This window comes from Cnephaeus nilssonii (assembly GCF_951640355.1).
Source record: "Cnephaeus nilssonii genome assembly, chromosome: 20".
NCBI classification, from domain to species: Eukaryota; Metazoa; Chordata; class Mammalia; order Chiroptera; family Vespertilionidae; genus Cnephaeus; species Cnephaeus nilssonii.
The window spans coordinates 5871297-5893364 of record NC_137091.1 but is presented as its reverse complement, the minus strand read 5'-3'; the positions used below and the strand labels follow the sequence as shown (position 1 = coordinate 5893364).

General features: G+C 64.4%; 1 protein-coding gene across 2 annotated transcripts in view; it reads left to right on the top strand.

Annotated features, from left to right (window-relative positions):
- Window positions 1-9648: 9648 nt before the first annotated feature.
- Window positions 9649-22068, top strand: part of ADCY7 (adenylate cyclase 7) — a 29112-nt gene continuing 16692 nt past the window's right edge. The window contains exons 1-3 of one of the 2 annotated variants that reach the window (XM_079800241.1): window positions 9649-9976; window positions 21058-21491; window positions 21593-21796. In XM_079800241.1, the coding sequence (XP_079656367.1) occupies window positions 21258-21491; window positions 21593-21796 (438 nt within the window). In that variant the 5' untranslated portion in view covers window positions 9649-9976; window positions 21058-21257. Of the gene's footprint in view, window positions 9977-21057; window positions 21492-21592; window positions 21797-22068 lie in introns of those variants that run through there. The other variant, XM_079800242.1, reaches the window with a different exon arrangement.

Genomic DNA, 22068 nt, shown 5'->3' with positions numbered 1-22068 from the left:
GGGTGCCCGGGCCCCTTCCACGCCGACCGGGGCGGGCGCTTCATTTCTGGGAGAATCGGCGGGGCGGCGGCAGGCGGGGCGGAATGGGGGCCGGAGCGTGCGGGGCGCCCCCCTTCGCCGCCTGCGCCCGGGGCTGGGCCGGGCCGGGCGGGACCCCGACCGCCAGCGGGGGGCGCCTGCGGCCACGCCGCCGCCCCAGCCCTCTCGCCGGATCCCGCCCGCCCGCGGCCGGGCGCACTGACGCTCGGGCGGCGGGGACTCGGCCGCCGGGGCAGGAGCGCGGGCAGGTGAGCGGGGCAGGTGAGCGCGGCGGGGACCCGCGAGGAGGTGCCGCCCGGAGCGGGAGCGCGCGCCCGGAGCGGGTGGGGGAGGGGCCGGGATGCGCCCGCCGGCCCTCGGGCCTGCGCCATAGGGGTGCCTGCGGGGGTGCGGGGTGCCTGCAGGCTCCTCTGGGTGGAGGGCTGAGCCGGCCCTCCCTCGGCTGCCTTCCCAGGCCTGAGATGGGGGGGGGGGGGGCAGCGGGGGAGGATGCCGGCCCACTGGGACCCCAGCCCCAACCCCCCTCCGCTCCACTCCTCTGTCTGGCTGGGGTCTGGGGCTCGTCTCCCCATGCCCCCTCCCTCCGCCCGCGGCCCCCCACTCAGCGCCCTTTCGGGGGCGGGGCGGGGGGGCGGGGAGGGAGAATGTGCCCAGATAGGGCTCCCGGCTGGGCTGGCAGGAATAGGGGCCCAATGGACTGTCCCCACTCAGGACAGCCGGGCACCGCCTCCCTTCTGTGGGAAAGCCCTGGCTTATGGTGGCAGGGGGCGGCTTGGTCAGTGTCCCCGATGGACAGGGAGCTGACAGTGTCCGTATGTAGCTGACCCTTGGACAACAGGGTCCACTTAGGTCCAGTCCAGGGTCTCCCCAGGTTCTGCACCCGTGTGTCCCACCCGCCGCAGATGGGACCGTCCTTCCGGCCCCTGTGGGTGGGAATCCCCGTTTGGTTTGGTGCGGAGGCACTGCCTGCTTGGTCTGACTGCCCACAGCCTTCAAGGCCACTTCATAGGAGGGACTGAGCATCCTGGGATTTGGTGTGGGGGTGGGGTGGGGCTGGACCCTACCTCCCACGGATGTCAGAGAGAACTGTCGTTAAGTTCTGGGGGAGTCAAAGGTCCCCGTGGGGTGTTCACGGTGTGGGGGTGGTGCCCTCACACCCTCCCCCTTGTTTAAGGGCCCACTGTGGTCTGTTTAAAGTGAAAACAGCCCGAGCAGGAGCCTCCCGGAGGACAAGCCCGGGCTTGGGGTTGGAAGCCATCCACCCAGAGCCAGCCGTGGGCAGGGGGAGGGGGTGCAGATGGGACAGTGGGCGGGCTCTGGCCCCTGACTTGGATCCTCACTGGGGGGACCCCAAATCTAACCTTTTGCATGAAGGAACTGGGCAGGGGTGGTGACGTAGCCTGGACATGAGGTCCGCTCTCCTCAGATCCTCCGGCTTTGAGAGTGGGTGATCTTGGCCTCTTACGGGGGAGCGGGCGGGGGGAGCCCTCCAGTGTATGAGGCAGGTGGCTTACACAGCCATGGCATGACGCCCCTTGAATGCGTCAGGGCCGGAGTGATGAGCCCCTCTTACAGGTGGGAAAGCTGAGGTTGTCAAAGGTCAGTCCTGGAGCTGGAACCAGGGCCCAGCCTCCCGGGGTTCTGGGGGGTCGGTTTGAGTATCCTTTGGGAGCTGACCCCACCTTGGCGGGCAGTCTCACATGGGCCCATTAAATCCTGCAAGAGCAAAGCACTCTGCCCACGTCCCCCTCCGCGGCCTGCCCCAACCCGGGTGCTCTGGGCTTTGAGGCTGACCCCACCTCTCAGGCCCCCTTCCTGTGTAGTTGGGCACAAAGGGATGGCTGATGGCTGACAGTGGCTTATGTTGACTCCAGTAAGGGAGCCTGAGTGGCAGGCCGGGCCGGGGCCTGGGCGGAGGTGGGAATGAGCCCACTGGCCAATGGGAGAGACGAAGCGGCTGCACTTTGACCCCAGACACCTGTAGCGAGAGGGCCCCCCCCCCCCCCCCAGCAGGCCAGCGGGTGCAGGAGCCTTGATGGAAAGATCTTTGTGGAGTTTGTTGCTAGATCTCTCCTTTGTTTACACTTTCTGTATTTTCAAAATTGTCTGCGATGGGGAAACAAAGCAAAACTTTATTCCCCTTTTGTTGGTTCTGGAGAAGTTTCAAGAGCAGTTCTGCTGGTTTGAAACTTGGCATTGGGTTTGCCCGGGGTCGGGAGGCTGTGCAAACTTCTCATTTTAATAGGGTGGCCCGGGGGGAGGCCCCAGGGTTCTGAGGCATTTCGGTACCAATTAGCCCCAAACCCGAGCAGGCGGCCTGGACCTCGGGCCCAGCAGCCGCTCTTCGGCTCCCTCCTCTCCCTGTGCGCCTGCTGGCCTCTGGCCACCGTCCTGATGGGGCCAGGGTGATGGCGGCCCCTCTCCAGAGGGGACCAGGCTGGGGGTGATGGCCGGAGCCTCCAGGCTCTGATGCACCCCCATTTGGGAACCACAGAGAGAGTGGTTTCCCAAGCTGGCATGCCTGGCCCGGGTCCCGAGAGGAGTGGATTTTCCCCTCGCTGCGGAGTTTGGGGATCAGCTGATAGGCTTCTCCTCTCTGCAATAGTCCTGAGTCCTCTGTGTCCCCGGGGTGAGCGCTCCCGCCCCTCCCCCTCCAGCCCTTGCTGTGCCTTCCTTCTGTAAACCCTTCCCTCCACTGCCGGGGGTGGGGGTGGGGTGCAGTGGGCCTCAGGACGCTCAGCCCCCTGGGGCAGCTGACCTTGGGGTCCCCTTCAGCGCGGGGGTCTGTGGTCAGGGATGTGGCTCTGACCTGGCACTTGGGCCTGGATGGTCACTTTAAGAGGGGGACAAAGAGAGGCCGTAGATGCTGCCCCCAGGCCTGCAGGGCCCTCTCCTGTCCCCAGCTGTATAGAGGGGCTGGTGGGGCCCGGGGTGGGGGTGGAGGTGGGCGTGGGGCTGTGCAGGAGCTGGCCGCCCAGCTGGTGTGTGCGGGAGGGCGGCACTCCCGCGGTTCATGAGCGCCTGCCAGCCCGCTGTTTGCAGAGGGAGCGCGTCTGCAATCATTAACAGGGCGATTATTCGCGAGGCCTTCTGTCTGGAGGACCGGAACTCGGGCTCTGGAGGGAACCCCCGGGCGCTCCCTGGCTGTGGGACTTCGGGCCAGTGCGTCCACCTCTCAGAGCTTCCGTTTCTCATGTATGAAATGGAGACACTGAGGATGCATCTGTCAAAGGCCAAGGAACAGGTCCAGATCCGAGGGGGCCACAGAGACCCGCCCCGGCGGCAGCACGGGACTCGGGCGGCTGGCCGTTGTGTGAAGGAGTCACTGGGGCGGTGGATGACTGGGTGGGGACTGGAGGTCAGGGTATGGTGTCAGTATTAACTGGCGTGGTGACTGTTTATATGGGGCCTTTTCTCAGGAAGGGTGCGACCTGCCCGCAGCCCTCAGTGGGGCACCAGGCTCTTCGGAAGGGGTGCTGGGTGGTGTGCTGACGGCTCGGGGAGGAGGGGCCCACGGAGGGGCCCAGGCCGCAGTCCCCGTCTTGGCTTGGTGTATGTGGGTGGGTGGGCTCCTCCTCTCTCTCCCCCAGCCTCTGGTCCTTCCTCTGTAAAATGGGGATACACCTCCTTGCTGGAGGGTGGTGGGAGGGCGTGGCCTGGCAGCCTGGAGCAGGGGCGCTTTGCCTGTGGCTGCGAGGAGGATAGGGTTCTTGGCCTCTAGTTCCGCACCAGCCTGGGTGCAGGGTCAGTAGGTGCCCAGCGGGACAAAGACTGAGCCAATGGGCACAGGTGATGGGGGCGGGGCAAGGCTGGCCACGCCTCCTCCCCTGACCTTGTGGCTCTGCCTGCTAGTGCCTGCCTCGCAGCCAGGATGCTGGGAGCAGCTCAGCGTGGCGAGTTTGGTGTCTGACAGAGGGAAACTGAGGCTCTGAGAGGCAGTGTGATCCCGGGGGTCCCACAGCCAGGCAGCTCCTGCCTCCTGGGCCGTGGCTCTGCGCTACGTTCCTGGGGAGGAGGAGAAAGGTAGCTCGTTTCTTCTCGCTAAATGTCTTTCACTTTGTTACAGAAATGGTTCCCATTTCGTACTGAAAAGCCAGAAAACCTAAGCGGTCCGGGGGGACCCCAGCACCTCTCCTCTTCGAAGCAGCCCGTTACCATAGCGGGCACATCTTCCCAGCGGGCTTTTTACAAACACGGCCAGAAAGAGTCTTGAGCGTCCGTGCTCCCGGCTGCCGTCGAAGGAAGCGGCCCGTGCTTTGTGAGTGGAGCCCTGGGCGGGGGGGGGGGGGGGGGGGGGGGGGGGACGGGGTCGTGGTGCCTGGGAGCCTGGCTGGGTCGTGTCCCTGTGCCGGTCGTGTAGGCTGTTTCCGTATTTGTGCGGGCGGAGCACTGCGCTAGGAGCCGGCAGCAAGGTCTGTGCCTACGTCGGGGGTCCTTCCGAAGGGTCAGTGAAGACGGCCCGTCTCTCCACTTCCTGGGCCCACAGACTGGACGCGGGTTTGTGGTCAGGCTGCGTCTGGGGGCGTGGAGGTCCCAGGTGCCAAGCGCGCCCCACTCCCCGCCCCCTTCGGTGAACTGCTTTGCGGTCAGAGGATGAGCTGAGCCAGAGGCTCCAGGAGAGGGGTTAAGCAGCCTGCCCTGCCGGCTGGTGCTGGGAGCCATTAAGCTCCTCTGTGGGTGGTGGGAGGAGGAGGGGGGGGAGGAGGTGAGGGAGGAGGGGGGGGAGGAGGTGAGGGAGGAGGGGGGGAGGAGGTGAGGGAGGAGGGGGGGAGGAGGTGAGGGAGGAGGGGGGGAGGAGAGGGAGGGAGGAGGGGGGGAGGGGAGGGCGGCCTCTGCTCCATGCTGGGAGGTGATGGCAGGGCCTGAGGTGGTCTCTGCCAAGCATGATGGGTGTTCAGGTGAGGAGGGGGCATGGGAAGCTGCCTCCCCTCCCCCCCCCCGTTCCTTTGGGGAACAGGTTGACCTGTGGCGGGGTCACCAGCTCTGAGACCTGGGGCGCCGTCTCCCCTGCAGGCCGCACAGTCCTCATCCGGAGGAAGGGGCTGAGAGGACCCGTGCGGGCGGCGGGCGTCTCAGATGAGACGACGGGTGCCGAGCTCTCACGGCGACCAGGCTTCAGCGCTTCACGGGGAAGGTGACACACGCAGGGAGACAGAGCGTGCCCCCACCCCCTCGTTCAGCCGCCCGGTCGCCGGCCCCCGCCAGCCTGCTGACGTTGTTCCTGAAATACTGTTCTTAGCTCCTAACTGCCCCTTCGGTGGCCAACATCTCCCTCCACGTGTTTTTAAAAAAATACGTGTTTATTGATTCCAGAGCGAGGAAGGGAGAGGGAGAGAAAGATAGGAACATCCATGACGAGAGAATCACCGATAGGCTGCCCCACAACCTGGGCGTGTGCCCTGACCGGGAATCGAACCCGTGACTTTGGTTCATGGGTCGACACTCAACCACTGAACCACACTGGCCCGGCTTCCAGATTTTATGTATTATTATTATTATTTTTATTTTTTGCACGCGCGCGCGCGCACACACACACACACACACACACACACACACACACACACACCTGTGATGTTGAAGGAGCGGGAGAGGGCTCCCCCTTCGCTGCTGTTCGCAGGGCAGGGCCGCTCCCCTCCCAGGCTCCGCAGGGCGGGCGGGCCTTCCTCCCGCTCCCCTCGGCGGGGCTGGGCGGGGCGGGGCGGGGAAGGACAGGCGTCCGCTGGGGTCGCCCAGCGGCCAAGTTTTTCAAAGGAAACAAGGCCGTGGGTTGGCAGAGCGGCTGCTTTCACATCTGTTCCTTTCGGATCCTCTGCTGTTACTCAGCACGGCCTGGCCCGGGCTGCCCTTCCTGGCCACAGCCCTGTCGCCCAGGCTGGGCCGAGCGGGGCCACGGGGGCCCTGGGAGCCGGCCCCTGCCCCCCGGCCGGCTGTCCCAACACGCCGTAAGGCTCTCCTCTCTGGCACCGGGACCGGGACAAGCAGCCGTCGCGTAGACTCATCCTACACCGGAGGGGCAGCGGCGGGCGCCGGCGCGGGTTGTAGGCCAAGGCGCGAGCGATTACTTAGCACACGTGTACGTGGGGTGGCTTTGCGGCTCGCCCTCCACCCCTTAGCACCCCCGATGAGGGGTCGGAGGCCCCTGTTCTAGCCTGTAACTTGTACCTGACCCCAGGGGCTGCTCTGCTCTGGACACCCCGCTCCCTGCTTGTGAAGGAAGAGAAGGGGTGGCCCTGAGCACCGCCCAGGGTCCCTGCACCTCCCGGAGCCCTGGAGGCTGAGGGGACGCGATGCGTGGGAATCACCTCCCACCCCCGCTGTGAAAAATGGGTCTGGGACCCCAAGGCTGAGCCCGCCTCAGCGCGGTCACTCCCACCCCCCTCCGGGGGGGCTGAGCGTAGGGACGCAGGCCGCTGGCCGCACAGAGTGGGCTGTTTCCGCTGGGTTCTCACTGGGGGAAGCTGGGTGCGGGTCAATCTGGCAGAAATGTCATGGGGGCGTCTTGGGGAGAGGTGACCCCCACTCACTTCTGAGCTGGCAACGGTGAGAACGAGGCGGCCCAGTCTGCACCGGGGCCAGGGGACCTGCTTCCGCAGGCGGCAAGTTGGTGCTGGCTTTGGCGGGAGGCCGCGTGGTGGGAGCTTCCCCCACTGGCTGATCCCGGAGGTAGCGAGGGCGGCGCAACGTCCTGTGTGACCTCAGAAATCCCACAGCGAGCTTCGCACTCTTTTGTTGTTGTGTGTGTGTGTGTGTGAGAGATGGTGTGATTGTGCAGGGGCGTGAGCAGCAGGAGGCCGGGTCACCGGAGGCCGCCCGGACCCTGACTGCCACGGTGCCCACCCCCGCCCCGTCCCCAGCCTGATGACGGAGCGCGTTTCCCCACGTGGTTGAAACAGAAGTTCCAGGATTGCGTCTCCCTGCACGGCTGAGTCACCCCCCCATTTCTCAGTGGACACCAGACGGCGGTTCCCCCAGGATCGGGGAGCTGTCACCGAGCGGAAGGAGGGTCCCAGGAATGCCCTCTGTGGAGAGGCCCGGGGCCCAGAGGAGGGGGCGACGGGGCACTGGGGAGGGCTTCCTGGAAGAGGTGGCATCTGCACTTGCTTGGGAGGGTGAATAGCATTTTCAGCAGCCGGCGTGGCAGAGAGGCAGGGAAGGGGGAGGCAGCCGGGTAGCAGGGCCAGGGACCTGGCGTGTGGGGTCAGGGGGAGGAGCCAGCCTTGGCTCAGGAGGCACAGCGAAACTGGGAGGGCCTTTTAAAAAAATATTTTATTGGTTTCAGAGAAGAAGGGAGGGAGAGAGAGAAACATCAGTGATGAGAGAGAATCATGGACCGGCTGCCTCCTGCACGTCCCCTACTGGCGATCGAGCCCACAACCCGGGCTTGTGCCCTGACCGGGTTGAACTGTGACCTCCTGGTTCATAGGTTGACTCTCAACCACGAGCCACACCCGCCCGGCCATGGAGGGTCTTTGCCCAGGGGAGCATGGGGTACAGGCAGGAACTAGGGGTGGAGCTGAGGGAACGCCTCTGGCCTCCCTTGCCCACCAGCTTTAATTGAGCACCTGCTGTGTGCCCTGCACACACGTCGCACGTAGCCCTCACAAGGGGCTGGAGGACACCGTCCCGACCTTCACCGGGGGGCTCCCTGAGCTGACAAGGTCACGTAACCTGGCCCAAGTCCCTCGATGGGGCTCTCACCCCAGAGCCCCCCAGGCTCTTCTTCGTCCCCCGGGCCAGGGGGCTGGGTTGGGGGTGAGTTACAGCCGATGGCGCAGACCCCTCTCCAGGCTCCGCGGGGGTGTGATGAGCCCCCAGCTCTCCCCAAGGGCAAGGAAGGGCTGAGGTGACGTGGGAGAGAGGATTACTTCCCTGCTCACGCCCCTCCCTGAAGCTGCCCGCGTTCACAGCGCATTGGGGTGCTGTGGGGGCTCTTCCCGGGGCGGGGGGCTCCACATCTGAGTAGCTGAGTGGGCCAGGCTGTCGGCCCCCTGCTCAGTGGCCCCCTGGGCCAACCCTCTGCCTTGTTCCTGCTGGGGTTCTAGCCCTTCCTGCCCACGGTGCGCTCCCTACCGCCTCGGCTCCCGCGTACCCGTCAGGGAGTGTCCGGGCCACCTTCTCGGCCTGGGACGCCCCATCTTGGGTCCCCTCCTCTGGGGATGAGGTGTCTGCCCCCTGAGCTCCGGGCTGTGTCTGGCCTTCACGGTGCCTCGCCAGATCTCTGTGCCGTGCCATCGGCCCACGTCTCAACCTGGGAGTTTGGATCTCAGGGGCCGGGTGCCAGTCACGTTTCTGTCCCCAGCACCCCGGGGGGTCCCACCCACAGGGAGGAGGCCGGGTGCTGCCGAGTGGGACAGGGAAGGGTCGGGCCTGGGCTTTGTGCCCTGGCACTGTGTTCAAGCCCAAACCAGTCTTCCCGGTCCGGTGCTCGGAGAGCCTCAGGTCGCCCCTCCTCTGGGGAAGTTGGTCCGGAAGGTCTGGGAGCACCGAGTGGCCCAGGACACCCTGCTGAGGAGGGCGGAGTGGGGTTTGAGGCAGCCTTGCTCCCAGGAGGGTCGTGGCCTGCGTGGCTGAGAGTCAGACCTGAGTTGGAAGCCTGGCTCTGCCTTTCCTTGGTGCTGTGTGCTCAGGAGCGCGTGGGGCCTCTCTGACCCTCCGTCTCCTCTTCTCTAGAGGGAGGCACGAGCAGGACCCTCCTCCTGGGGCCCTGTCCACGTGCTGATCACAGAACCAGTTAGCCTGTGCCCAGTTGGTATCAGCGGCGACAGGGAGGGGGCAGCTGATGGATGATACTCTCATCATGCGGCAGGGAGGGGGGCCCCACGCACCCCTGGGGCGCTGGCTGGGCTGGGGGTGCGGGCGGGCGGGGGGTGCAGGCAGTCGGCAGCAAAGAGTTTGACCACTGTCTCCTCTGGGGAAAGAGCTGGAAGGGGGGCCGGGGAGGGCAGGAGGTGTCAGCTGGGAACACCGGGCTCCGTTCCCCACTTGGTTACCAACAGAAGGGTTTCCTGTGCGGACAAAAGGTAGACGGTGACCCTAGCACCCCAGGCACGTGCTCAGAAGGGCTCCCCGGGGGCCGGGAGGTGCTTCCCTGTCTCAGGAGGTCTCTGCTGGCTGCTCCCAGCCCCTCCTCCTCTGCTGCCTCACCACTGAGCCCTCCAGGACCCCAGTGGGGAAACTGAGGCCTGGCAATGCAGAAGGGGCGTGAGGTTTGATTCCTGGCCTCAGGGGTTCAGGGCTGCCCGGGGTTCTCTGGGGCTCTGGCAGTTTGGAGTGGGGACTCCAGGCAAGGGCCCTGGCCTGGCCCGAGTCGGCGGGTGGAGGGGCAGCTCGGATTGGAGAGGCAGCCGGCTGGGCTGGAGACCTTGGATTCTCAGAGACGCACGAGGCCCCACACGATGTGGGTGGGGAAACTGAGGCCCGGGGCCGGCGTGTGAGCGGCGGGGCCAGGGCGAGTGGCATGCCAGGCTGCTCTCGCCTCTAACTGCACATTAAGGATCCATTTGCTCCCCCTCCCCCCCCCCCCCCGCCCCCCGCCTCCGACCGCGCTCTCGGGGCTCCTAATGGAGGTTTCTGGTGCGTGTTTTATTTTCACTTTTTGAAAATTGTTCCAGCTTAAAGCTTCCAATTTCCATGAAGTCATTGGAGCCCGGAGCCAGGCCTGACAGCTCCCCCCACTCCCGGCGGAGGGCTCGGCCGCAGCAGGGAGGGGGCCCCCACGCACCCCTGGGGCGCTGAGCTGAGGCGCTGCCCCCGTGGCCGCCGCGGAGCAGGAAGTTGTGGGTCCCAGATGTGACTCACCCGCATTAGGTAGCCGGGGAAGCAGCCTGCACATGTGGGAGCCTGGATGCCGGCCGGCCAGGGGCAGGCGAGGGCCCGGCCACCCGCGAGCCGGCTCAGCCCCCCGCCCCGCTGCCCAGGGGCCCTGGAGGAGAGCCAGGTAACGTGGGGTGTGGGGACGGGGCGCCCTCTGTCCTACGGCTGGGCCCACGGGGACCGCCAGACACCGGCCCCAGCAGGCGGGCCTGGCCGGGCAGGGGATGGACAGGGTCTGGGCTGGGGCGGAGGAGGCTCTCGGGCCTCCTGGGCAGACCGCCGGGTGGCCCGGCTCCTGGACAGAGGACCAGAGACAACCTGTCACCGGCTCTTCGCCTCGCCGGGAAGGTGCACAGCCACCTCGATGTCCTTCGTCGGGCCGTCGCCCCTGGAAGTCTGGGAGCGACAGACTCGGCCGCCTCCCGCTCAGGGCTCAGGGCTGTCACTCACTCGGACAAGTACGCTCTGCTTTTCTCAATGGCTGCCCACGAGTGAGGAAGGCCGCTGGATTTATTTTATTAGGCTGGGAAAATAAACAAACACCAGCTCTGGGAGGGAGCGCATGCCGAGACGGAGCGGATGCCTGCAGCGCCGGCCAGCTCCGTCCGCCCAGCCCGCCCAGCCTGCGGCCTGGGGCCAGCGCGCACCATGGCGATGGGTCCTTCCGGACCTCTCCACCCACATGCTCCGCACACGGACACGTGGGCATACACGGGAGAAGCGCCTCTTCCCTCTCGCCACCGGGAGTTGGGGACGGCGGGCACCGGGGCTTCCTCTGTGGCCAGCCCTGGCCGGGGGCCAGCTGGGCTCGGAGCCGCAGGCCCCTGGCCCACGGCCTGGACAGGCGGCCGGTGTCTGGACCGCTCCGCCCGGGATGGCGTGTGGCCGTGGGCTGTCACTAGCTCTGGGCCACTGAGCACAGCTGGGAATGAGGGGCGACTTGGACCAGCCTCTCTCGGGGGGCACCTGCTGCGTGGTCTTGGTGGTACTGTGGCCTCGGGTGGTACTGGCCTCTCCGTGGATGAGCGTGCTCAGTTGTCCGCTGTGAACACGTTTCAGAAGAAGCCACCCCTGAATAGGACCTTGAACCTGACTTCACGGATGCGCTTTTGCCGGGACGAGGCTAAGGGAGATACTGAGATGCAATGCGAGGAGGCTAGAGAGGAAGTGTGGAGGGCCCGGCGGCCGGGCAGGAAGTGCGGGGTCTGGGGGTGCAGTCTGGGGGCTGCAGGTCTGCCCGCTGGGCCCTGGGCTTTCTGGGGTTTTCCGGTGGCCCCGGGTGTGGTGTGGGTGTGGAGGAGGGGGAGGCTTGCGATTGTTCCGGATTCTCGGCCCGAGAGGGACGGTGTGGATGCTGGGGGGAGTCTGCAGTGGTTTTCTGTGGGAAAGAAGTGGCGTTTCCGGGGTGTCGGTGCGGGGTGGTCTCGAAGGGCCTCGGTGCAGCGAGCCGTGGGATGGGGCAGGAGTGGGGCCTCCACACAGGCTTTGGGGGGCCTTTTAAGAGGAGACAAAGGTCTGGCTTAATGTCGCTTTGTGGCGCGGACCCCTCTTTACCATCCGGAACTATCGCTTTAACCCAGCCCTGCCTCCCCACCGCCCTGTAGGTGTGGTAGGTGACTTCTGTCCTCACTTTATAGGGGAGAAAACCGAGGCCCAGGGGGCGCTGTCCTGTCCTGGCCACCCTGTGAGTGGGCCTCAGGGGTGTCCACCCCCCTCCCCGCCCTCCCGGGAGCTGTCCCTTTGTGCGCAGGACCCTTGCCAGTCTGTGATGAGGCTGGTGTGGGGGACGGGGGGTGGGGGTGGACTCAGGCTCCCCGGAGGGAGTCCCGGGCCGGGCCTTGGTCTGCACCCCCGTGTGCCAGGTGGCTGGGGCTGAGTCAGGGCCTCAGCTGGGAGGTAGGTGACCAGCCCTTTGGATTTTCCATAACTTCTATTTTTTAAAATATGTTTTTATTGAGGAAGGGAGAGGGATAGCGAGACAGAAGCATCGATGAGAGAGAATCATGGATCAGCTGCCCCCTGCACGCCCCCCACTGGGGATCGAGCCCGCAACCCGGGCATGTGCCCTGACTGGGAATCGAACCGTGACCTCCTGGTTCATAGGCCGATGCTCAACCCCTGAGCCACGCCGGCCAGGCAGCATTTTCTATGACTTTTCACCTCCCACCCCAGGGTCAGGATGAGGTAGCTGGTGGCCGGCCCTGTCTCCCTCCTCCTGTCCGGGAGGGAGAGCGGGCGGGCACTCTGTCACTGAGCTGACGGCAGCGTAGCCCAGGCGGACGATAATGCTCAACCTTCTGGGAACTGGGGCCTAGGGAGCAGGCCGCGTGTATCACAGCCCAGGTGGGGCTTTGGTGGGGTTGGGTCTCGGGGAGGAGGTGCTGATGGTGGATCTTTGGAGAGTTTACTCTGCTTAAAAGTTCTACGTAGCCTGGCCGGTGTGGCTCAGTGGTTGAGTGTCGACTTTGAACCTGGAGGTCATGGTTCAGTTCGATTCCTGGTCAGGGCACAGGCCCAGGTTGCAGGCTTGATCCCCAGTGGGGGGCGTGCAGGAGGGAGCCGATCCATGATTCACTCTCATCCTTGATGTTTCTCTCTCTTTCCCTCTCCCTTACTCTCTCTGAAATCAATTAAAAGATATTTTTAAAGTAAAAAATAAGATCTACGTAGCTGTGGTCCCCGCGGGTCTGTGCTGGGAGGAGGTGCCACGCGCTCCTGGACGGGAGCCGCTGAGCAGGGAGGTGGCTGCGTGGCTGTCCTGGCGGGGGTGCGGCTCTGTCTGCCCGTCCGTCCGGCCTCGGTGGGGAGGGAACCTGCCCGGCGGCCTGCGCCCTGGCTGATCCTCATTCCTGTTTCCTCCCCTGTAGAGGGCAGTGCCCGGCAGGTTTCAGGGAGAGTGGCAGGCGTGGAAAGCCTGTCCCAGGCATCTGAGACCCGCAGGCCCGGGCCGGGGCCCTCTGCCCCCTCCTGCCGGCCTGGGGGCCCTCGGCCCCCTCCCCGCCCAGTTGCCCACCCGTGGCTCCTGCCACCCCCGGGCCCCAAGGAGATGGCAGCATGCCCACCGATAGCCATCAGCACCCAGCTCCACCTGCCGCTGCCCACGGATTTCTCAGCTGCCCGCGTCACGGCGTGGCCTCGCCCAGCCCTGGCGACACCTAGTGCGGAACAGCCTCCAGGCCCTGCCCCGTCCCCACGCGCCATCTCGGTGGCGGGCGGGCGGGTGGGCGGGTGGTGAGCCTTGGACCAGAGTGGGCTCAGCTCTTCTTGGGTGGCCTTCTCCGGCTTTCCGAGGTTTTCGTAGCCCCGAGGTCATTTCGCCGCTAGGACAGGCTGGGGCGGGGGCTCAGGGGGGAAACCACGTCCTGGGAGGCGTGACCCGTGAGCTCAGGCACACGGACCAGGTGGGGGTGAGTGCGGCTGTATCCGGCCCGGCCATGGAGTTTGGGGCCCGAGTCGCCCGTGTGCTGGCGGGGTTGTGTCCTGGGAGCTGGCAGTGCATGGCCAGGCCTCTCTGGGGAGGGGTGTCCCTCCCGGGCAGTGGCAGGCCGGGCGCCCTGTGCTGGGGCAAGAAGGGCAGGCTCTGCAGCCAAACCAGGTGGTCTCGGCGGCCCTCCTGGAGGAGGTGGCAGCTGAGCGGCACGGAGGGCGGGCAGGAGCCTGCCAGGGGTGGGAGGAGGCACTGCTTTCAGGCTGCTGTGGGCGGGGCTTGTTTGGGGAACCGAAATCAGTCAAATCATGCAGCCCCGAGGGAGGCCCGGGGAGCCCCGCCGGCGGTTCCTGGCCAGGGGGTGAGCGGGACGGGGCCGGGTGTCCTTGGGGTCCTGGGCGGGTGCGGGGAGCCTGGGGGACTACCCCGGGGAGGCTCGGGTTTGCGGGGGTGGAAGGAGGGGGGATGCTCTGGCCTGAGATTCCATCGAGGCCCCGTGCGTGCCCAGCCACCCTGGCTCTGGAGAGCAGGGGTTTGTGGGAGGAGTGAGTGGCCCGGAGCGGGGCTGGCTCCAAGGCCGGCTCCGGAGGGCTTCTCGAGCCCCATGTGGGTGCCTGCTGTGCGGGTGCCGCTCCGGAAGCCGGGCTGTGGTTTGGGGTGGTCGGCTGGGCTGCTTCCCTGCAGAAGGGCACTTCCGGGCTGTGCGGGCCAGGCCCAGGTGCTCAGGAAGCCGGGGAAGTGGGGTCTCCCCCCCGGGGTGGGGGCTGGCGCTGCAGGAGCCAGACTGGGACCTGGGGGCCGGGCAGTGGCTGCGGGCGCCGCGATGCCGCTCTGGGCTCTGCGAATGGCCAGGGGCCGCCAAGGCCCGGAACGTGGCCTGCGGATTCCGGGTGGGGGTGCCCTGCCCCTGCCCTCTCGGTGGTCGGCTCCTCTGCTGGTCCGAGGAGACGGGGGGGGGGGGGGGGGGAATCAGGCCCCGGGGCGAGAGGGGCAGAGCTGGGAGGGTCTCCTGGCGGTCGGCCTGGGGCCCTGCTTTGCCGTGGCCGGTGGGGAGCTGGAGGCAGGGCCACCTCGCTGCCCTGCATGGGAGAGGCAGGAGGCGGGGCAGGTTGTCTCCCCGACTGAAAACTCCCCGAGGGCAGGGGCGTCTCCCCAGGGGTCTCCCGTGTCTTCTCTCACCCCCATCCCGGAGGCCGAGCTGGGGGCTGGGCCGGTCCCCCCACTGTGTGCCCATCCTGCCCAACCAGGGCCGGGTGGGGGTGGGGGAGTGGGGCTCCCCGGCCGTCAGAGAAGGGGTGGGGAGGACAGCGGGCTGTCCGGCCACAGTGGCCCAGGAAGTCTGCGGGGAGGAGCTCGGAGCTGACTCTCCGAGGCGCCGAGCCAGCACTTCCCAGGCTTCAGGGACTTCCTGCAGGGAGAGCCCCGGAGCCAGGAGGCCTGGGAGGGCGCAGCTGCCTTTCCTTCAGCACCTCCCTTCCCCGCAGCACTCGCCGAGCCTTCGCTTTGCCATGTGCTCGGGATCGTGATGGAGGAGGAGAGGGTTAACGTGCACCTCCCGTGACAGACACGGGCGAGGTGGCCACGCGTGACCGCTCGTGGTGCCCGGCCCTGGGCAGAGCACGCCTCGGGAGGCGCAGGGGCGGGTGGAGAGAGCCTGGCTGTGGAATGGGCAGGTCTGGGTTTGAGGCTCCGCCCTGCTGCTGCCCAGCAGGTTAGGATCCCAGAGGGTCCCCTGGCTGGGGGTCAGGGTGGCAGGACGTGCCCAGGCCGGTCCCAGCCCTCTCACTCGGCTGGGGGTGCTGCAGGGCTGACCGTGGGGTCCCCAGCCTGCCTGGTTTTCTGCCTTTGCCTCCGGTTGGGCTCAGAGGTTGCCGCGTTGTCTGGGGATTTGGGGGTTACGCTTTCTCTCCTGTCAGGGGCTTGGGGTGGGGGCCAGATGCCCCCGGGAGTTCTCGCTGCCTCGGACCGACATCCCCACAAACCCCTGACCCCAGTGGATAGCCGCTCCCTTGAGGCCTACCCGGCACCACATGGGGGTGTCAATCGTGTTGCTCCTCATGGCCCCAGGCAGCACCCCGAGGTGCTGACCCACAGGTGTCTCCACCCCAGAGGCCAGGTCACTCTCAGGGTAGAGCGAGGGCCTGGGCTCGGACAGGGCCGGGGTGGGGCGGGAGGCGCCGGTTCCGGGCTCACTGCCAGCCTGATGATCCTTGTCCTCTCGGCCCGGGTCCTGGGTGCCACGCACGGCCCGGTGCTCTACCCACATCGCCCCATCGAGCCCCTCAAAGCCCTGTGGTCAGAATGGGAAACTGAGGCACAGAGGGGGTCCGCAGCTTCCTCAAGGTCATGCAGCTTAGACACCGTGCACCCAAGACTTGTTTTCTTTCTAAAGCAATTTAATGTATTTCTATGTTTACACACGTATATGCATATATGTGCCTCTACACACGAACAAACATGCTAGGAACACATCTTTCCATGTCAACATACTAAACTTACAGTCACTTTAGTCATCAACTGCCTTATATTGTCCTTTGAATTTTTCTAGTGTCGTTATTCACTTTGTTTATTTTAAAAACCACTTTATTGAGATATGATTGACATACCAAAAGCTGTACTTTTTTCTTTAAATTGCCCTGACCGGGTATCGAACCCGTGACCTCTTGGTGCATGGGTCGATGATCAACCAACCACTGAGCCACACCGGCCGGGCTGTACATTTTTAATGTAGACAACTTCATAAGTTTGGAGATAAGTATACACACGTGAAACCATCGCCACCATCTATGCCATCAACCGTTCATCACCTCCAAAAGTTTTCTTTTACTCCATCTATGATTATTTTTCTGATGACACATACAATCTACCCTCTGAGAAAAAACTTGAACGTCTGCAGTGCAGTGTTGTTAACTGTGGACACGATGTACACAGTAGATCCTGGTTTTCCTGTGAAAACTTCTAAAAAAATGGCACGAGCTACATGACGACACTAGAAACAGAAGCTGCAGATCCAGGGAGGGACGACTGTTCGCTCGGCCCCCGCAGCAGCTGTGGTTTTCCGTGTCCTGGTTCCACCCCTCTCCCAGGCACTGCCGTCGCCATGGGGATTTGTTGCGGATTCCCCGGGACAGCGCTGTTTCGGCTGCTGCCCCCCCTTTCTGACAGCTGCATAGTGTTCCGTTGTCAGGATGGACCCTGATGTATTTCACCAGCTTCTGACCGGTAGCTGCGCCGTTTCCGTCTTTTGCTGCTGCACACAATGCTGCCGTGAATAATTTGGACACATCACTTCACACACCTGGAGGCGTGAGCAGGATAAATTCCTTGAAGTAGATTTGCTAGGTCAAAGGTCTGTGTACCTTAGCGACTTGGTTAGATATGACTTACCTGCCTTTCTGGGGCTGGTGCTGAGCCTCACTCCTGTCAGGGTGAGTGAGTGCAATGTGAGAGTGAGTGTGTGAGTGTGAGTGTGTGTGAGTGTGAGTGTGTGAGTGTGAGTGTGAGTGAGTGCGAGTGCCTATTTTACCCGGCCCGGCCAACACAGGTCTGTGAAGCGCTTTTGCCAGTCGGATCAGTAAAACTGGCTTTCCTCCGTAGAGTTAATCTGCGTTTCTCTTGTGCGTGCGTGTGTGTGTGTGTGTGTGTGTGTGTGTGTGTGTGTGTGGCGGGGCGGTCAGCTTCTTTCCAAATGCTTAGGAGCCATTGGCATTGCCTTTCTGTGAACTTCCTGTTCATGCCCGTCTCCCATGTTTCTGCTGGGTTAGTGGTCTTTTAATTTACTTGTTATTTTTTCGTAGGCGCTCTTTACATAGGAGGGAGGCCACGCCTTGTGGTAGGACCTGCAGATGTTTCCCTAATCGCTCTTCTTCGGGTTTTGCTTTTGGTAGGTTTTGAGTGACGTTAGGGTGCATTCGCTACATACAGCACTACCTGGCATTCTTTGGTGGTTTCTGCTCCCCTTGGCAACCGTCCCAACGTAAACGATGAGCCCTCCTGGCTCTGCCTCCTCTGGCCTCTGCTGCGTCTTTAAACAGGCAGCGAGCAGTGCCGGATTCAGACTCGAACTCACACCCTTCCTCCCCCCCTCCCCAGTTCAGTGGTTCCCCAGGTTCTGTCTGTCTGTGGGTTTGGATGCATCTCCTCTCCCACCTCCCGGGCCCTCTCGTGCCTTGCTGTCCCGTGGCCCCGGGCAGGACTAGCACGGCATGAGGCCCCCTAAGGCCAGCTGGACTCCCCTTTCTGCCTTCTTCCTTATCGAGGGGAAGGGATGAGTGTGCTACACATGGGCAGGAAAGGGTTTCCCTCCTAAAAGGGGGCCGAGTGAGGGCCGTGATTAAAGGAGTGAGTCACTAATGGTGAAATTTCAGGCAAGAGGGGTGTGTGTGGGGGGGGGCACTGGCCTTCCAATAGACATGGTTGCCTGAGCACCTACTGTGTGCCGCGCCCTTGCAGACACCTGGGCATGAGATCTGTGCCTTCTGGGAGCGTGTGCCTGGAGTGCCTGCCTCTTGGCACCTCACCTGGGGCCTGGCGCACGGAAGGTTCTAGTGTGTATCTGGTGAATGAATGACTGAATGAATGATTGCTTCCTCTCAAGGTGAATGAATGGATGAACTGTCATTAGAATTGGCACTGGAGGTGGCAAACTGGATGGATTATCCCTGGCAGCTGGTGCCTTGGGAGTGAGTGATAAGTGGGGTATTTGCATTTTAAAGAGGACGGAGGAAAAGCAGAAATGAGGATTTGGGATACAAAGAATACTTTCCTATCTGTGCCCGCCCCCTCCAGAACTAGCCTCCAGGTGTCTCTCCTGCCGCTTCTTAGTCCTCCCCACGCAGCCACAGCCGGGCCTCAGAGGTGTGACGTCACGCCTGTGCAAGCGGGGACCCCAGGCCCAGGTTGGGCACAGACCTGCCCGGGGCCAGGGAGCGGGTTGGAGCTGGAGCGCAGGCCTCTGCTCCCCAAAGCTGAACGGCAGCCTGTGGTCCCCGGGGGCGGGGTCATCAGCCGAGGAGTTTTGGGGGAGCAGAGAGAGGGGCTGGGCTGCTCCCGTCACTGGGGGCTTCAGCTTTTACCCCTGCCTGGTGGCTTTGCAGCCCCGGGGACCCAGCTCTTGTGCCTGTGCCCCGGGATGGGCCTCTCGGCTCTGGGACGGGGCCTTCTCTCTGGGCTCCTTGGCCAGTTGTCCTGCGAACCTGGCCTGTCGGCCATTGTGACCTGCGTCTCACTCCCCCGACTTGGGGGTTTGCCCATGAGCAGAGTGAGGCCAGAACGGCTGGCATCCCTTGGTTCCATGAGGTCCCCCTAAGTGCCCGGCCTGTGCTGGGCAGAGCGCCGCTGGTCTCCCTCACAGCTCCCTCGCGGCCTGGGCTCCCTCACCCCCACCTGGGACCCAGCCCTCGAGCTCTCAGCCATCCTAGGGGGCGAGCCTGCACTGTGGGTTTGGGGTGTGGGCGCAGGGACGGCGAGGGGACTGAGCGGGCCTCCTCTCCTCAGGCCTGCCGCCCCCACTTCCTCTTTCTGAGGCCACCAGCCAGGCCCTGTGCAGCCGGGCCTCCTGCCCCGGAGGCTGGGGTTCCTGCCAGCGCGGCCTGGGTGAGGAAGTGGGGGCCCCACATCTGAAAGCGGGGGGTGGGCTCGAAGTCCCCAGGGCGTGGTAGGCTGGTGGCTGCCGGATCCGCCAGCTCCACAGGGGACCGATTTCCTGTGCTTCCCTGAAGGCCCAGTCCTGGGTGGTAATTTGAGGTCCAGGCCCCCAACTTCCAGCAGCTGCGGAACCTGGACCCCACTGGGCAGCATCCGGCCAGGAGAGCCCGGCGGCCTGTCTTGTCTGTGGGACGCGAGACGACGGTGTGTGGCGTAGCTTGGAGGGCTTCCTGGAAAAAGAGGCCGCCCTGGATCGAGCTGACCGAGGAGGCCACCTGACCTTGCCCTGGGCCCCCACAGGGAGGGCAGGAGGGGTGGCATTTGAGATGTGATGGGCGCCGTGGATGGTGGCGCCATGAGGGCGATGGACAGGACGAGAGTGGGCCCCGATGGCCTGTGTTCAAATCCCGGCTCTCTCACCAGCTGTGTGACCTCAGGGAAATGGCTGGACCTCTCTGTACCTCAGGTCCCACATCCACGCAATGGAAGCGGGAGTCCCACTCACCTACAGGGCGGCGAGTGGGTTTGGAGCACACAGCGCCAGGCACACAGTGGGCGCTCAGTGGGTTTTGTATGTGGATCCTCCACCCCTTCCAGAGGCCCCTAGGACCGGTTGCACCTGCAGGTCCCCGTCACCTCTGACCTAAGTGGACCCTCCCCCTGACTCTGGACCCATCAAAGGGCTGTGAGGACCTCCTAATACAGCAAGTGGGACGGACCTGGCGGCTAGACAGAGGACCCGGAGGCCTTGGCCAGCGGAGGAGGCCTCTGCGCCTGGTTTTGGGGTGGCTCCTAGGGAGGGGCTGGCCTGGGGGTGTCTGAGGGGGGTCCCGGGCCATCTCTCAGGAGTGAAGATGCAGGCTCTCCACCCGGCCCAGCCCGGCCCTGCTCAGGGGCTGGACGGGTCCCTGGATGGGCGAGGGCTGAGCAGGGCTGGCATTGTGCACGGCCTGGCCCTCCCGCCGTTGCCCGGGAAGTGGCCTACTTAGGTCCCCGAGAGGATGCACCAGGCCCGTTCCCACGCACCCTCGCAGCTGGTCCTGTCTGTGGCCGGCTCAGGAGGCTTTACGTGCCTGGAAGGGCAGGCCAGCGGCCGGGAGGAAGGCAGCCTGGGGCCTGTGTGTCTGCGCGTCTGCGTGTGCATGTGTGTGTCTGTGCCTGTATTTGTGTGTCTGTGTGCGTGCATATGTGCGTTTCTGTCTGTGCATGTGTGTGTCTGTGCCTGTATTTGTGTGTCTCTGTGTGCGTGCATATGTGCGTTTCTGTCTGTGTGCCTGTGGTGGCACACAGACACACGCACATATGAAGTCTGTGCCTGTATTTGCGTGTTGCTGTGTGCATATGTGTGTTTGTGTGTGTGTGCACATCTGTATGCATGTGTGTGTCTGTGTGCCTGTGGTGTCTGTGTGCATCTGTGTGTGTGTCTGAGTGTGTGTGTTTGTGTGCATGAGTGTGAGTGTGTGTGTCTGTGTGTGTGTCTGTGTATCTTTGTGTCTGTGTTTCTGTGTGTGTGTCTGTGTGAGTGTGTGTGTCTGTGTGTGTGTGTATCTTTGTGTCTGTGTTTCTGTGAGTGTGTGTGTCTGTGTGTGTGAGTGTGTGTATGTCTGTGTGTGTGTCTGTGAGTGTGTGTGCAGTTTGCTGGGGGATGGAGCCACCATGGGAGTTAGCATTTCTCAGGGTTTGGGGTTTGGGGTTCCTCAGCCTGGCACCCCGACGCACTGGCCTTGGCCTGGGCCCGGGAGGCAGGCGTTGCTGCGTGTAACTGGCCGCTGGTTCAGTCCCGGGGCTGCCGCTGCCGGAGGGAGCCCGGCGGGGAAGCCTCCTGGCTCTATGCTCAAACCCTGAGCCACACCGGCCAGGCTGGGGGCTGAATGTTTAATTTCACTTTAATCAACTTTAATTTTTAAGAGCCGTGTGTGACTGGTAACTGCTGTACCCCACAGAGCAGTTCTAGGGAACCCAGGGGACAAGCTGTATGACCTCGGGGTGTGCACAGCTTTAAACAGGACCTGGAGTTAGGTCCAGGTTAGGGCTGATAAATCAGACCAAGGCCTGGCCCTGCCGTCCCCTGAAGCCAGCCCTCCCTGACGTGGCCTCCCAGGTCACATCCGGGTCACTTCGTGTGTCTGCAGAGCTGAGGAGCCGTGAGTCTGGTCAGCCTGACCTGGATGCCAGGAAGATGCCAGAAGCGCTGTGACCGAGGCCTGGCGTGGAGCAGGCAGGCACCGCGGTGCCCATGGACTTGCAGGCCGAGGGGCCCCCTCCCCCGCCCCGCCTGCCGGGCTCGCAGAGGCCAGAGGCCTAGGCCCGCAGGGAGGGTGTCGGCACACAGATGCCCTCCAGGCCGTGGGCTCTCCTGAGTGGGCTTCCCGGGCAGGTGTGCCCAGGGCGGAGCATGCCGGCCAAGGGGCGCTATTTCCTCAATGAGGGCGAGGAGGGCCCGGGCCAGGACGCCCTGTATGAGAAGTACCGCCTCACCAGCCAGCACGGGCCGCTGCTGCTCACGCTCCTGCTGGTGGTCATCGCGGCCTGCATCGCCCTCATCGTCATCACTTTCAGCTACGGGGTGAGTGAGGCAGGTGGACAGGCTAGCCTGGCAGGCTTCCCGGAGGAGGCGGCACCCGCTGGGGAAGCCGTGACACGTCCGCGTGTGTGTTCCACGCCCAGGACCTCTCCGGACAGCAGGCCGTCCTGGGGACGGCGTTCCTGGCGCTCGCCGTGTTCGTGGTGCTGTACGTGCTGGTGTACGTCGAGTGCCTGGTCCGGCGGTGGCTCCGGGCCTCAGCGCTGCTCATCTGGGCCTGCCTGGTGACGCTGGGCTACGTGCTGGTGTTCAATGCGTGGACGAAGGTGGCCTGTGCGTGGGAGCAGGTACGAGGCAGGGCCCCGGCGCCCCTGGGGGCTGGGTGCCATTCATCACTGTACCGTCTCTGGGCATCAGGTCCCTGTGGAGGCCGGATGGACCAGCGTTGGGGGGTTGGGGGGTTGGGCCCGGCCCTCGTCTGCTGGGCTGTCTGTCTGGGCCCTTCTGGGTGGGCCCGCACTGGGTGGGAAGTCAAACGTGTCCAGCTCAGAAAAGCAAAAGGCACAGACGGCTCATGTGCCAGGAAAGGCTGAGGGGTCGGTCCCGGGGTCCCCGCAGG